The sequence below is a fragment of the Dipteris shenzhenensis genome, chromosome 14 (genome assembly GCF_047967505.1).
Source record: "Dipteris shenzhenensis isolate YYH24624 ecotype China chromosome 14, Dip_SZ_1.0, whole genome shotgun sequence".
Taxonomy (NCBI): Eukaryota; Viridiplantae; Streptophyta; class Polypodiopsida; order Gleicheniales; family Dipteridaceae; genus Dipteris; species Dipteris shenzhenensis.
In genome coordinates this window covers 20,150,295-20,166,123 of record NC_141609.1, presented here as the reverse complement: position 1 = coordinate 20,166,123, position 15,829 = coordinate 20,150,295, and the positions used below count along the sequence as shown (strand labels likewise).

At 41.8% G+C, this 15,829-nt stretch overlaps 1 protein-coding gene across 2 annotated transcripts in view; it reads left to right on the top strand.

Moving 5' to 3' along the window:
- Positions 1-11,467, top strand: part of TTN1 (ARM repeat superfamily protein) — a 105,556-nt gene extending 94,089 nt beyond the window's left edge. For both annotated transcript variants that reach the window (XM_087384775.1, XM_087384774.1), the window contains 3 exons: positions 10,565-10,609; positions 10,823-11,008; positions 11,134-11,467. In XM_087384775.1, coding sequence (XP_087240901.1) covers positions 10,565-10,609; positions 10,823-11,008; positions 11,134-11,421 — 519 coding nt within the window. In that variant the 3' untranslated portion in view covers positions 11,422-11,467. The remainder of the gene's footprint in view (positions 1-10,564; positions 10,610-10,822; positions 11,009-11,133) is intronic.
- Positions 11,468-15,829: the final 4,362 nt, after the last annotated feature.

Below are 15,829 nucleotides of genomic sequence, written 5' to 3'. Positions count from 1 at the left end.
TGGGCAGGGGATACGCTTCATTGGACAGACTAGAGAGACAGTGTTTTCGTTCGCACCTTTAGGATCCACGGACCAAGGGTCTGCTTTTTGACTCCCTGGTCCGTCCAGCGGGGATGTATGGCAGCCCTTGTTGGGGGCCAGACTTGTCCGGATATAGAGTGGGCTTTTGTGGAGTGGCTACATGTTTGTTATGCTATCGCGGATGATTCGCGGTAAGCCATCCGTTCCTCACCAGATCATTCAGGTTGAGTTTGGGTCATCCCCATTACAGCTAGATGCTGCATTCCAGGTCATCATGTATCTATATCGAGTCAGGGAGTATTGGGATTATACTTCTAGGCGCAGTAGACTACCTTGGCTAGCATTGTCCTCCTCTATGGCTTTTTCGGCAAGGGGGGACCAGAGATGCTGGTATGCATGCACGGAGAGATGGTTTGAGCGACTAGGGCTCCGCATGGATAGACTCCCTCCCTTCCAGTACAGTATGGACGCTCCATTTTCTCCCCTCCTGCTACACGAGATCAACCAGGTAATCCGTGAGGATCTCTTACAGCTACACACATTCCTGAAGTCGTTGGGACCGAGCGAACACCCAGTGAAGCTCAGCTTCTACAGAGATCACTGCTTGCACATCACAGAGGAGGGTTTCAGTGACCCCACCAGGATATACGCAGATCCATTTACCCCACTCACTGAGGATCTCTATTGAGCATTTTCGGGTCTCTTCACAAAGACTTTGTATTGAGAGCGGCAAAGCAGAGGGCCTACCCAGGGAGAGGCGAATATGCACATTATGTGACATGTAGGAGGTTGAGACAGAGGAGCACTTCATCTTCATGTGCGTTGTTTACTATGAGACCCGAGGGCGTTTCTACTGCCTCTTCAGAGATAGCTCTGGGGTTTTGTCTCGATTCCTCTCCTACCCAGACCCAAGATGTTTGGTGGGCTTCATCCATGAGGTAGTCAGGTTTTGTGAGAAGATACTTCATTCACGAAGACAGGACTAGACTTCTTCCTTGGCAGATCCCTCTCAGAGCTCTATTACGGAGTTCTTCCTACCAGATTACATGGACCCCCACGAGACAAGGCCTCGACATGATCGTGACCCAGAGCCAGTGACCCGACAGGTCAGATAGAGGATTGATGCACAAATTACACTTGGGGATATCCCCTTTTTGTTCAGAGTTGGAGCCTGGCCGATAGGGGCATAGTCACAATGAAACGTGTTTCATTGAATTTGAAACGTTTCGAAACGTGCAGCACGTTTCGAAACGTTTCATGTTCAATGAAACGTGGCTAGGGTACTATAGGTTTAGCTTGTAAATTGTAATCTAAAATCTGATTTTTTGCGACCTATCTAGTATCTACTCAACTGAAATCTAATTTCTAAAATTTAAAGGCTTAATTGAGCTTGGTAATCTAGACTCTATTCTAATTTCTAGCATTGGCCATTATAGGCTTATTGATAAAGTTGAAGGCTTGATTGAGCTTTCTAATCTGGAGTCTATAATCTATTCTACCATTGGCCATTATAGGCTTTCTGTCAAGTCTTTTTCTATGTTCTTAGCTAGTTTTGCACAGTTTTGGCATACCAAATGTATGCAGGCATAAAATTTATATTTTTTAGACCAAAAAAATACAATCTGGTTTTTTTAAACTTCACCTATTTTTTTGAAACGTTTCAAAACGTTTCACGTTTCAACGTTCTGAAACGTTTCATTGAACTATGGATAGGGGTTACTAGGGCATAGTTACCACGGAACAGCGTTCCGCCTTCCTGGAACGCCGGAACGGAGCTGCAGGCGTGCCCGGAACGGGCGAAACGGGAGCGGAACGTGTCTATCAGGCGGAACGTGGCGGAACGTAGGGCGAAACGTGTTGGAACATGCCGGAACGTCCAGAAGGCAAATGACCTTGTATTTGTTAATGCGAACTTGCGTTTGCTTAACAAGTTCAGGGCTGAGTGTACTCCAGAGCCATTTATTGGATTTTCCCTTGATCTTGATGACAATGATGGTGAGGATCAGCCAGAGGGAGAGGATGATGTCGAGCAGCATGAGGATGAGCAGATTGAGGGACAGCCTAGACAGGAGGATGAGATCCCACTTGCTGATGACTAGTCTTTGACTCACCAGTTACCTTGGCCCTTGAGGCTAGTTTTGTACTTGTCATACTTGATACTTTTGTCATACGTACATTGTACTCAGCAGCCAGCTTTTTGTATTTTCAGCTATTATATACCCTCATGCAATGTACTTTCTTTTCAGTTTCAATTTGGAGTTTGGACTCTGGAGTCTTTAAATTTTTAATGTTTAAGACTTTAAAGTTTAATCTTGGATATTTTAAATGTTTTGTCATTTTATGTCATATGCTGACATGTCATATGACGTGGCGTTCCCTGACGTTCCCGATCCGCTCCCGTTCCCGTTCCCGCTCCCGTTCTAGCATCCAACGTTCCCGGAACGTTCCCGTTCCGCGGTAACTATGTACTGGGGCCCTTGTGAGGCACGGAGGTATGACTAGGAGAGGTCACAGGGCAGCACCAGCAGCTGACAGCATTAATCGCCGATTTCATGCCTCCATTGCCTCATCCACCCTAATGTCGTGATGATGATGATGAGATTGATATGTAGTCAACCACTGACATGACTATGTTGTACTTAGTACTATCATTTTGCATTCTGCATTGGTGTGGATGCTCGTTTAGTAGCTCCACCCTCACAGCTCCTTTTGTACCAGGTTTTTCAGTCTCATAGACCCATCGGTCTTCCGAAGACTGTAATAAGCTTTCTTTTCTTTCTTTCTTTCTCTCTGTAGATATCTACTTCATGTGCCCAACGTCACATGGGAATCAGAGTGTTCTGGATTTCTGGGACTATCTCTCAGCCTACTAGGAACCACCTCATGGAGATCAATGAGATTAGACCTTTCTTGCTCTGCTTGGCCATTTTTACTGTCTTCTTGCTAGGATTACAATGCCTCATTATAAGAGAAGGATTTTAGTGGAAAGTGTATCCTAATCATTGTGCCTCTTCCATCCCCTCTGCATTGGCATTGCATGGAGAGAGCCTCTCGTATACTCTCAGCTATACATGGTTGGAATATCTATACATATTGTCTCATGTCATGATGGTTACTAGGCTTGTATTATTACTAGGATTGGTCATGTGGAAATAGAAATGGCACCTTTCTGAAGGAAGCAGAAGGAGAGAAGTGCAAGGAAGGGGCTATGAGACATCATCCCTTCTAGTAAATTGCAGGATGCACATTTTCCTGTTTCCCCATTGCCATGCTGATGGAAACAAAGAAGTTCTTGGATGAAAGGCATTTCTATGTAACAATGATGTAAAAGCAGTTGAATCAGGCACTGATGCAAATGGCAAGCCACAAATATGGCAATTAGTGTATCAGGGTTTTCTTGCTTGATATTACAAAAAAACGGTAGATTTGTCAAGAGCTTATTATGATGTCCTCTCTGATGCTGGATCCCTGTATTTTCCCTTGTTTTGTTCCCTTGCATCTTTGGATCAGTATATGTTAGTATACATTCTAGAGACCTCATCTGGTCTCTGTAGACAGTAAAGGCTAATCAATCTACTATCTTGTTCCTCCTCCTTGTTGCCTGTCTTTCATCCCTCTGTAGTCTTTCCCTGGAGCTGCCTTTCATCCCACCACTGTCCCTTCTTCACCGCGTGGCCCTATTGTAACAGACATAATTGGCACTTTACTCTTTCCACCCCTCCCAATTGCTCCCTGCCCAATCGCTTCTTGGTTCTGGTTGGCTGCATGGTTTGCAGGCCCAACTTGTCTAGTACCCATGCACATCAGACCTCCTCCTCACTAGTTCTTGCCTCGCTTCCAAGTTTTTGGTTTGGCACCTGTTAAAATTTTCCATGCTGTTGCTAACCCTTTCTATGTGGGCAGTTCAGCTGAGAAAACTTCATATTTTTGTTATCTGTACTCCTCCTGTTGGTCCCTTGATTGATTTTGATATTTGTAGGGAATACCTGAGAGACAACCACTGGTGAGTTGACACACTATTTACTACTATCTGTTCCTTTCGTCGAATCACGGGCAATCACAGGCGATGACATCGTATTTTTCCTCCCAGCCTCTCTCATGGATTGCATGCACACAAGATACGTAATTTTTTTCCTTCATGCCTATCCACAAGCCCACAATTCCCTAGATGGTTCCCTCCTACCACATGTCATCATTTTAGACCTTTAGCTTGGTACACCATTTACCCCTCTCTTGGGGCACAATTAAAACATTTGCCCCTTGGCATTCTCACACATTTAGGTGCACCTAGTCCTGAGCACTCAGAACCACCTAGTCGATGCCAATCCACCCTCACCTAGGACCTTGGCAGTTACTTCCCTTGACCATTTAATTTACGCACATGAAATATTACAGAAGTCGGTCATCTAAGAGAAAATGCCCACCGATCTTTCCGAGGTCATGCTATCTCGGCTAGAGCATAACATTCCTTCCCTCTTCAAGCATCAGCGTCCTCGATGATGAAATCTGGGAACACTCTCCGTAACTGGTATACGGATTTCCAGGTAGCTTTTGATAGAGGTAGACCATGCCATGCAACCAACACTGTGGGTATCTTCCGATTGCGCACTTGCATTGTTCCTCGGTCCAGGATTCTTGTTGGTTTGCGTCTTGCATTATCCTCTATCTCCTGAAACAAAACAACACCTTCGATTAGTGAGTCGCCGGTATGCAAAAATTTCTTCAAACGAGAAACATGAAACACTGGGTGCACCTTACACCCCTGTGGTAATTCTAATTTATAGGCTACCTTGCCTATTCTTTTTAGAATTAACCATGGCCCACAATATCGAGGTGATAACTTAGCACACTCTCCTGCAGTCAAAGACTCAGAGTGCGAAGGAACTCTGAGAAAAACCTTTTCTCCTTCTTTAAATTCTCTAGCGGATCGGTTTTCATCCGCATACGCCTTAGCTCTATCCATAGCTTGGCGGATGTTAGCTCTCGCAAGTGCTAGCATCTTTCGCATCTGAACCACAAAGTTCGCGGCACTAGGCACTTTCTGAGGTATTCCAACTATAGTTGGGTTCGCTGGCCTATAACCATAGTTCAGCTCAAACGGACTGAACCCTGTAGAGAAATGTTTTCTATCATTGTAGGCAAACTCTAACAATGGCAACCACTTGTTCCATGTATGTTGCCTCAATGACACATATGCTCTAAGCATATCCTCTAAAATTTGGTTGATTCTTTCTGTCTGACCATCCGTTTCTGGATGATCCCCACTACTCATTTCCAACTCAGTTCTTAGTGTTTCAAATACCGCAGTCCAAAAATGACCGGTAAATTTGACATCTCTGTCTGACACTATGGATTTGGGTAATCCATGCAGGCGAAATATGTCTAATAAACAAATCCGCCACTTGCGGGGCACTAACAGATTCTCTAGTTGGAATGAAGTGAGCCATCTTGGTAAGACGATCAACCACCACAAGGATAGAATCATATCCACCTTGTGTCGTAGGCAGCCCTGTAATAAAGTCCATGGAAATGCTCTCCCACTTACTTAGTGGTATCTCCAAGGGCTGTAAAAGTCCTGGTGGCTTCAGCCGCTCTGCCTTACTTACCTGACACAAAAAACAACGTGTCACATATTCATGAATATGCTTTTTCATCTTTGGCCAAAAGAAATCTCGCTTCACGAGATCATGTCTTCTCGACTCCTGGATGTCCCGCACATGGGCTATCATGGCATTGTCGAATGACTCTCTGCCTGAGATCATTCTGATTAGGTACTACTACCTTGTTATTTTTTTTCAGCATACCATCCCTTATGGCATATCTTGCATAAGTTTGGCCTTTTCTGGATGCCAGGTCATCCTTTTCCCTGGGTTTTAACATATGAGCCTTAGGCCATAGGCTCTGGACAAACTCGTCCACCTTTTGAGTTTCTCTAATCTCGGCCATTAGAGCACTCTCTAACACCATGAAACTCATGTTATGCATAATGCGTGACAACGCATCAGCAACTTTATTATCCTTCCCTCTTTGGTACTGGATCGTCAAATTAAACTCCTGCAAGAGTTTTGCCCACCTAGCTTGGCGGCCTCTCAAGTCAAGTTGTTTACAAAAATGTTTCAGAGTATCATGTTCAACATCCACATAAAACTCTGATCCATACAAATAATGTCTCCATGTTTTCAAAGCATGGACAATAGCATACAACTCTAATTCATGAGTTGGTCAATTTCGTTGAGAGGGAGAAAGCTTCTTGCTTTCAAAGGCTACTGGCCTTCCCTCTTGGAGGAGAACTGCTCCTACCGCAATGCCACTTGCATCGGTTTCAAGGAACAACGGTTTCTGGGGATCAACTATTTTTAACACCAGTTCTGTGACCACAGCTTGTTTTATGGTGTTAAAACTTTCCTGTTGATTGTGTCCCCATATAAAAGATACTTTATCTGAGGTCAGATTAGTCAATGGCGATACTATTTCGGAATAGCCTTTGATAAAATTGGACAAATCCCAAGAATGATCATAAAGCGGTCAAACTCTGAGGGATTAGCCAAGTCAGTATCGCAGCCACTTTCTTTGGATCCATTTCTACCCCCTCTGGAGTAATTATGAATCCTAAATATTCAAGTCTTACCATACACAGTATAGTTTTCTTTTTATTTACATAAAGAGTGGCTTTCCTCAAAGTACTGAACACTATTCTTAAGTGTTCGTGATGCTCAGTAATACTTTTACTGAATACCAAAATATCTTCAATAAAATGTACTATAAACTTTCCGATATACGGACATAGTAAATCGTTCATAAGCATGACGAATGTAGCTGGAGCATTGGTAAGTCCAAAGGGCATTACCAAAAACTAATAATGACCAAACCTGCTTCTAAAAGCGGTTTTATGCACATCCTCGGCTTTAATACGGATCTGATGGTAGCCACACTTAAGATCTATCTTACTAAAAATTACGGCCCCATGTAATGCATCTAGCAAATCATCGATCCAAGCCATCGGATATCTGTGCTTAATAGTGATATTATTCAATGCTCTGTAATCTATACAGAGATGAAAAGTATCATCTTTCTTCTTCTTTAATATCACCGGCGAAGCAAAAGGTGAAAATTTGGGTTGAATCTGCCTCAGTGTGAGGTATTCTTCCAGTTGTCTTCGCACCTCAGCTTCTTCTGTAAAGCTTAATCTATAGGGAGGTCTATTTACAGGTTCTGCCCCCGGGATAAGCTCAATTTTATACTGAACATTCCGCTCTGGAGGTAACTCATCCCTAAAACAATCAGAGTACTTTTTCAATATCTCTTTAGCCAACTCGGCCATTTTTCCATCTTGGGTAGCCTCAGTGCTAGCCGATGCATCATCAATCGACTCTACCGATGCTATACATAGACACAGAAACTCTTTCGGAGTCTTCTGAATTTCCATGGCTGAAATCAATGGTCCTTGAGGTAAATCCTTTTCACCTCGCAAAACATATTCTACCCCATTCATCTTGAACTGGTAAATATGCTTTTTCCAATCAATGGCTGGATTTTTTCAAAAATGCCAAGCCATGCCTAGGGCTATATCTGCGCAAGCAAGCCTAGTCAACTCAAAGTCCAGCTTCTCAACATAGTCCTGTATTCGAAGTTCCAACTGGGTAACCCTCTGGTCCCATACTTCAGTTGAACTTCTGTCCGCCATCCTGACCGTATAAGCATAGTCAGACGGACTAGTTTTCAACTTGAGCCTCTTAATAAGCTTTGAGTTAATTACATTGTGCGTTGACGTTGAGTCAAACAGCACAATCACATCATGATTGGCTACTTGCCCTTTCATTTTAATCAACTCGGGCTCATCGAAAACCTTATAGCCCGTTGCCGCGGGCCTTGAAAGGATGTTATTAAGTGCACCGCTTACTAACTTAGTAACAGACACACTTAACAACACAGGTACTAACCTCTGAGAAGGTCCCGCCAATTGCATCTGCATGTGTTCCACATTGGGACTCTCCTGCATTTCCGCGTCGCATTCAGATATTATCATATTGGCCGTGCGACGGTCTTTGTTTAGTGGACAATCTTTCCACTGATGTCGCTGAAGGCAGTCGAAGCACAATCCTTCTTTTCTAGCTTTTTCTTTTTGCTCAGGGGTCAACGAGGACTTTGACCAAGCCCGGGCTGCCATTGGAGTTACCTTTCTTTTCACCCCAATGGTGGTACTTGTCTTTGCTTGTCCCTCAACCGGCTTCACTTGCTTGGTTTGGTCACTTGGCTGCGAGACACTTGTCTTTGAAGTCCATTTCCTCTGAAATCCCCCTTTTCTCGGGTACTCATGCTGAGTCCCTGCCTGCACAAACCCACTAGGTCTGCCTCTGGCATCCTCGTAGTTCAGGGCTACTGCAATAGATTCATCTAATGTAGTCACATATTTAGCCTGAACTTCCATTTTAATCTTGTTGTTCAGTCCATAGATATAGTCTTTCAACTGAACTGACATAGGGAGAGGGTCTGTTATTTTCATAACACATTCCCTGAACTTGTCAGTGTACTCTGCCACCGACAAATTCCTCTGGCGAAGGTTTCTGTAAGCATCCCAAGCTCGGGACTCTTCGTCAGGTGGAAGAAAGTTTTTCTTAAATTCAGCCTTAAACCCTTCCCAGGTGGTAGGGGCAACTTGATCTTTTTGTTGTTTTATCCACCACCTATCTGCTGCCTCAATAAACAGGTGAGTAGTCTCGCAGATTTTCTTTAGATCAGATCTGATTTCACAAATGGCAAGGCTTCTTCCCACTTGTGTAACCAAACCTCGATCACATCAGAACTGTGCTCGGTCATTCGACCAGCATACTTTTCCGTCTATAGTTGGCAATATTAAGTACCTTGACCTTCGCATGTTTTGATGAGTGTATATTGGGCTCTGGCTCTGCTGGAGCTTTGCCCTTTTCATTTCTAGATGGTCTAGCCGACAAGGCTTGCACCATCTCTCTAATTTCATTTTGACCAGCGTTCACTTGAAGCTGCTGGTTCATGATCTGTTGTAAGGCATCCTCTAATACAGAAATCCTACCCACCAGAGTAGGTGTTGTGTGATGGGACACTTGTTGTGTAGACCGCGCTCTAGATTCACCAAGATTTACCCTGGAATCTTGTCCCTGTGCCTCCATTCTTTCAAAAGGGAAAATAGATTTTTTTAAATAAAAAAACTTCAAATTTCCCTCTGCTGTACAGGAATAAAATCGACTGCAAACTGGAAACTGAAAAATTATATAGAAGGAAAAAAGGATGCCCCCTGGAAGTTCCACATAACGCAGATATCCCGATTTCCTTTGCGTGATACCAAGCTACAAGCCTGCGGCTGTATGCGATTCTGTCTCCTCTTGCTGAATTACATCTCGACCTAGTTGTATGCGATTGTACTTCGTCAAAAGCCTCTCAATGCAACTTTTGGCTTCCTCCAAAGCAGTCGTCTGCTCCTCAATGTAGATGTTGCTGCGCTGACGATTCCTTCCGTCACCTGCCTTCCGTCATCTGCTTACGGGAACCCTGCTCCTGCGACAGCTTATAAGCCTGCAGCTGTACCCGCTCCTGCTATCCTAGAACCCAAGGTGCAACTGAATTTCAGTGCGCTGCCAGGCTGAGTGCGATCTCCAAACAGTCACGCAGCTCACGCTTCACTGCGCATGTACCAAGCTTCTCCAATCTCCCTTGAGTCTTGATTGTGGCTTTATTAAAGAGCCTAAGATACGCTTCACAAAGCGTGCGACCACCAGATTTGAGTAGTACTTCAGCGGTGGCGGCGCAGCCCTCAAATTTGAAGCATAGTCCTCAAACTCAGAGGCTCAGACAGTCAAACGCAGTACTTCAACTCGGTGCCATGCGGATTTTGAAGACGGGCTGCTACAGTTTGACGACGATTCACACGCTTGCTGTCACGCTGATTCGCGGTCTGCTGAGATTCCTTGTGTGTTCGTCCCTTTCTCGTCAGCGGCTCTGATACCAAATGGCACACTATTTACTACTATCTGTTCCTTTCGTCGAATCACGGGCAATCACAGGCAATGAAATCGTATTTTTCCTCCCAGCCTCTCTCATGGATTGCATGCACACAAGATACGTAATTTTTTTCCTTCATGCCTATCCACAAGCCCACAATTCCCTAGATGGTTCCCTCCTGCCACATGTCATCATTTTAGACCTTTAGCTTGTTACACCATTTACCCCTCTCTTGGGGCACAATTAAAACATTTGCCCCTTGGCATTCTCACACATTTAGGTGCACCTAGGCCTGAGCACTCAGAACCACGTAGTGGATGCCAATCTAGGACCTTGGCAGTTACTTCCCTTGACCATTTAATTTACGCACATGAAATATTACAGAAGTCGGTCATCTAAGAGAAAATGCCCACCGATCTTTCCAAGGTCATGCTATCTCGGCTAGAGCATAACATGAGTCAAGCTGCATGCAATTAATGCTCTGGTTGTATTGGTGCCAGTTTCTTTACAATATTGGTTCCTTTTTTTTCTGAGCTCACGTACATGGTCCTGCTGTGTTTTCTTGCAGACTATTGATGTACTTTTTAGCAAAGGAGTATTTTCAACTGTACAGGTGACATGCTTTGGCTCTTTTGGAGTTTCCTCATTATCCAAGAGAGAAAAGACGTCTTCAAAATAAATTATCTTTGTTGTTGTCTACCACAAGACAAGTTCTATAAACCCGTATGCTGATAAAGCTTGTTCTTGCTTTAGAAGGGAAGTCTAAGTTTTGCCAAAAGTCTTTCAACATCAAAGTTTGATATTCTTTTTCGTGATCATTAAACAGAATATGGAACCTGTTACTGCATTGGATATGCTTGCAGCAGTTCAAACCGAACTTAAAGGATCAAAAGATATTGTAAAAGTTATTGCTGGCATTAATGTGCTTGGTCATCTGGCATCAATGCCTGGATCAACAGAAAAAGAGTGTCTCTCCCAGTTGTTGGGACTTTTGGGCCATCGATATCCCAAGGTACTCTCGATCCCTTTTTTGTAGTAATTTTTGAAAAATGGAATGGTTCTTCCAAGGAAGACAGGCAATCAAACATAAACTTCTTCCAACAGCCTCCTTAAGGTCATTTGCCTTAACTTTACTAGGTGCGTAAAACATGTGCGGAACAAGTGTACCTCCTGCTTCTACAAAAAGGGGAGGAGCTTCTGAACCTCAATGATCTCGATGCTGCTCAAGAATTGGTCAGTGAAACTTGCTGGGATGGGCCATTAGAGGATACAAGAAACGAGAGAGAGATGCTAGCCGGTTTCTTTAATCTTCAGCAGATGCAAGCTGCAGCTTTCAAAAACCCTTCAAATAAACATGGGCACTCAACGAGGCTGATTGTTCATGATGAAAATGCTTCCTATGCAGCATTGGTCAGTGGTAATTGATGACATAGATGTGGCATGTAGTGCAAGCGGACATTTGGCACCTCAGCTTGAATTTTTGCATTGGAAAATATATAAATATTTAATATATGAAGGGCCTAAGGAGAGGAAATGGGTAATGTCCCCAAGCTCATTCTTTGTGTTCCTCGGACTAAATTCGCGTGTTGCCTGTGGCAAAGGCCTTGCAGGCTCTTCATGATCCATCAACTGAGATAGTAAACTGATGTTTAGTTACTTCACAGGACCAGGAGCTATTTTCCGATTCATGTTGTATTCTAATAGAGTCCTAAAGGAATCTGTGGCCTGAATCGAGCAGTATATTCTGAGTTTTGAAAACAGCGTACAGTCAAACAATTGTAAAAGGGAGACTTTCTTGAGAAAAATATCAGGGAAACATAAGGGCTGTAAGGTGTGTTCAGCCTCCATGAATTCAGATTCTCTATTTAATTTATCAACTCATTCTTATAGGCTGTTCAGCCTGCATGATTCATGTTCTCTATTAAGATTTATGCAACTCGTTCTTAGCCTATATCTGAGTTGCTCTCTCATTGTCTAACCTTATTTCATTGCATCGAATTCTTCTTTGATCTTCTTTTGCCTTTGCCAAACCTATTTCTATATACGTTCACAACTCTCTCTCTCTCTCTCTCTCTCTCTCTCTCTCTCTCTCATATATATATATATATATATATATATATATATAGGCATCATCATCATTCATTGCATACGTTCATTTGTGATCATTGGTCGTATGCAGCTGCTCACTGTTGTACATAGGCCATTAGAATTTAAGAATATCATAATGCTCTATGATGAAACATTGTGTTCATCAGTGTAATAGACTTTCCAAATCTCTTTACACGTTATAAAGTCCACTTTTAGTGTATAGGGATGGCTAGTGTAACTAGCTCTTACCATGTAAGGTTGTATAGGGGCATAGTGTTCTTGAGCCTTTTTGGAGTATTGTTGAGATGAGTACCATGTAGCATAGGAAGAGTTATCCCACATAAGATATATCATGATGGTCATTTGAGAGTGTCTTGGCATTGTATTTAAAGGCTTCAATAGCATTGGTAGCCTAGTTGAGTGTTATCGTCCATTTTCCCTTTTTCCCTCCACATTTTTGGTGATCCCTCAGCTTCAGACATTGTCTTCCTAGGTCTTACTTGACTGTGATCTTACGTGAGGTGTGCTACTACTTGTAGTAGGCTAGATTTCCCTCCCTTGTAGCTAAGTTCTTGCTTTATTGTTGTGGTTTGTCTTATTCTCCTTCATGGGGTAGGTCATGGAACATTTGATTACTTTATATATGGCCATGCCACATGCGGACACTTTGGTAGATCTTTATACTCACTAAAGAGGGAAAAAATAGTCACTTGGACACGCATGAATTATGTCATAATATATGCCAAAGATAGCATCTTTTGTGTTGCAAACAAAGAGTCCAAGGGCTCTATATGTGGAGTTGGCAAAGACTTTATCAAGGAGCAACTTGCAATAAGTGACTTAGTGATCTAAAACAATATAATTGCAAGCTAGATTTAAAGAAAGGCATACAAATTAACTTTTCAAAAAAATTAATTAATTTTCATTATCTCATCAAAGGTCCAAAGTCAAAAGTAAGTATAAGAATACATTTTTTTACTAAGTACAAGAAGTATATTATATTGCACTTTCATTCACATACAATTGAAAAGAATCAAAATAGGCTCATTAAAAAATGAGTGTAAGAATGGAAATTTTTGTATAAGTGCAAGACCAATTTTGTGTTGCACATTCATTCTCATATAGTTGAAAGGATCAAATTGATTCAAGTGTAAGAATGCAAGTTCTTGCATTAGTGCAAGGTCTATACTGTTTGCACAGTCATCCACATACAATTGAAAGAATACAATACATTCATGCAAAATTTAGTTCAACGTTGGAGAACGAATATGGATAAGTACCCATTTATAAAGACTACTTGATATACTATATAAGGGTTTGTTAGCTCTTGAGCTTTTTATGAAGGCAAACAAACCTTGAATATTACACTCGATAGATACTCTTTAAGCTAGATATTATTAGATACTAATATTACTAGTTCTCATCAATCCAGAATAAATATTAAAATAGTGAATTGATATTTTCAATAGTTTCTTTAACATTGATCCAAAGGAGCATCTATCACCAGATACTACATAAAATGTTTTTTTGTGAATTCATATTTTCAACGGCTTCTTAACATTGGTTTGAAGGAGCATTTGTTACTAGATACTACATACCGTCTTTTTCTGTCAAGGAAAACCAATCCTACCAGATGCATGCAATCAATGAAACAAATAGTTTACAATCTCATGCAATAGTAAGTTACCAAAATGTACTAAAATATGTTGGTGAAGAGTATATATTGCTTTGTGACTTTTGATGGATGTATATATATGCCTTGCATTCTAATTCCTATTTTTTTCCAAATATCTACTAAGCAAATATTTGTTGTTTGTAATTGAAGGTCCTATGACTAACTCAGAAAACTTACTCTATTATAGTTCTTGGAAGAAGAAAATCAATGAATACTTCTTTCAAAACAAAAGAATGCAGAAGAAATTAGGCTTATTTGCATGATCTTTGCTTTAATCTTAAAGGAAAATTTATTGTACCAAGTTGCAATAACTTCAGAATTTCCTGTAGCAAAATTTTTGACACATAGTTTTCCAAAAAGCCTAGCAATGCTCAAGCTATACATAAAAAAGAAAATGGCATATTTGTTGGTATCTTAGTTGTTTGATGAACATATTACTTAATCAATTACTAGTATCAAAAAGACAAATAGCATATTTGTTGGAATCTTAGTTGCTCGACGAACATATTGTTTAATCAGCACTACAGCTAAACATCCATACAAAGTGTGAGATGAGCTCAGGAACCACGTTTAGGGATTCAAAGGCCATGGTACTACAAATAGCTTCCTAAACACTAAAGTGGAATGGTTTGAGGGAGGCACACACGTCGAAATAATGACTAATGAGACCTTAGAAATTTCATACTCTCATTAAACCTTTTAATAGTTGAACGTACTAAATATATAGGAATTCTTGGAAAAGTTAACACATTTGGCTTTCTTATATAGGCCTAACGTACTATACTATGCTTTGATACTATTAAGGGTTCGAACATGAGCCCGAATCACGCTTGTGTTCTTGTGCTATCTCTCTCTTAATATCCATTCTCCCTCATCAATATCAATATGTGATAGTGTGTTCTAACCCTACAACTGCCACAATCTACCCTCAACCCTTACACTCCTTCCAATGCCACTCTCACCCCTATCCTCTAACTCCCCATTTCTCAAATTTACTCTCCCCCTTACCTCCAAATGCAAACCACTTTCACGATATGCCAACAACGAATCTCAACCACATCAAGATGCCTCTCTTTTTTAACATAGAGTCAAGATTACATGTTGGTAGGATTAGTGTTGGATTTGTAGGACCTTTGAGACTTTCCTAGAAACTGCCCAAAGAATAAGAAAAAGGCCAAAAATACTTTTGGTGTGGCCTCTCTTGCCAAAAGCACTCCTTCAGCACCTCATACAAGTCCAATAGCTTGCTACATGTCTTGCACCTATAGTTCCTCATTAGGTTGTGGTAGGAGTCATGTTCCATCCATGAGCAATGGATTAAGAGTCGTGTTCCCTGTTTTAGTTGTGATTAGTCATGATTTCTTTAGGTCCTTGTCTAGATCCTTGCCCTCCTTCTCCTTTCAGGCACTTTAGTACTATAGACACCCATCTCTTATTGATTGAGGGAAGGATGTGGCCCACAACTCTCTTGTAGATAGGGATTTTATGGACTCCAACAGCGTGTTTGGTTCCAAGAAACTTTTTCTTACCTTTGGTTGATTTTAGAGTGGCAGAGTTTATGGCCTCCATATTTGTTGATGTTTTTCTTCTCATTCCTAGTGACACAACATCTTCTTCCATTCCCCTATGGACTTACCTTCTCTCTACTACGAAATGAGATCTTCTTCATAGTAGGGAGGTGTTTCTACCACCTGGTCGGGTATTGTTTTCAAATCTACTTTTAATCTCAACCATAATCATAGAAGCCTATGGATTAGTTATGGTAAGATGGGAAACTTGAGGGCTTGAACATGCTTATAAAATCGAGGGCTAAGACATAGGGGAAACCTTATGCTTAGGCATGAATGTAAGGGTGCATTACTAGGCCATGGGAGAGCTAAGGAGCTATGGTCCCTTATAGGACACGACACCATGGGAGAAACACATTTGTGAGCACTGGGCTTGGAGGGAGAGTCCTAGAGAGAGCTTCAAGGTAGAAGAGAGAGAAAAAGAAGAAGAAGACGCTCTCTCTCTCTCTCTCTCTCTCTCTCACACACACACACACACATAAGAGGATCTCTCTTGAGATCA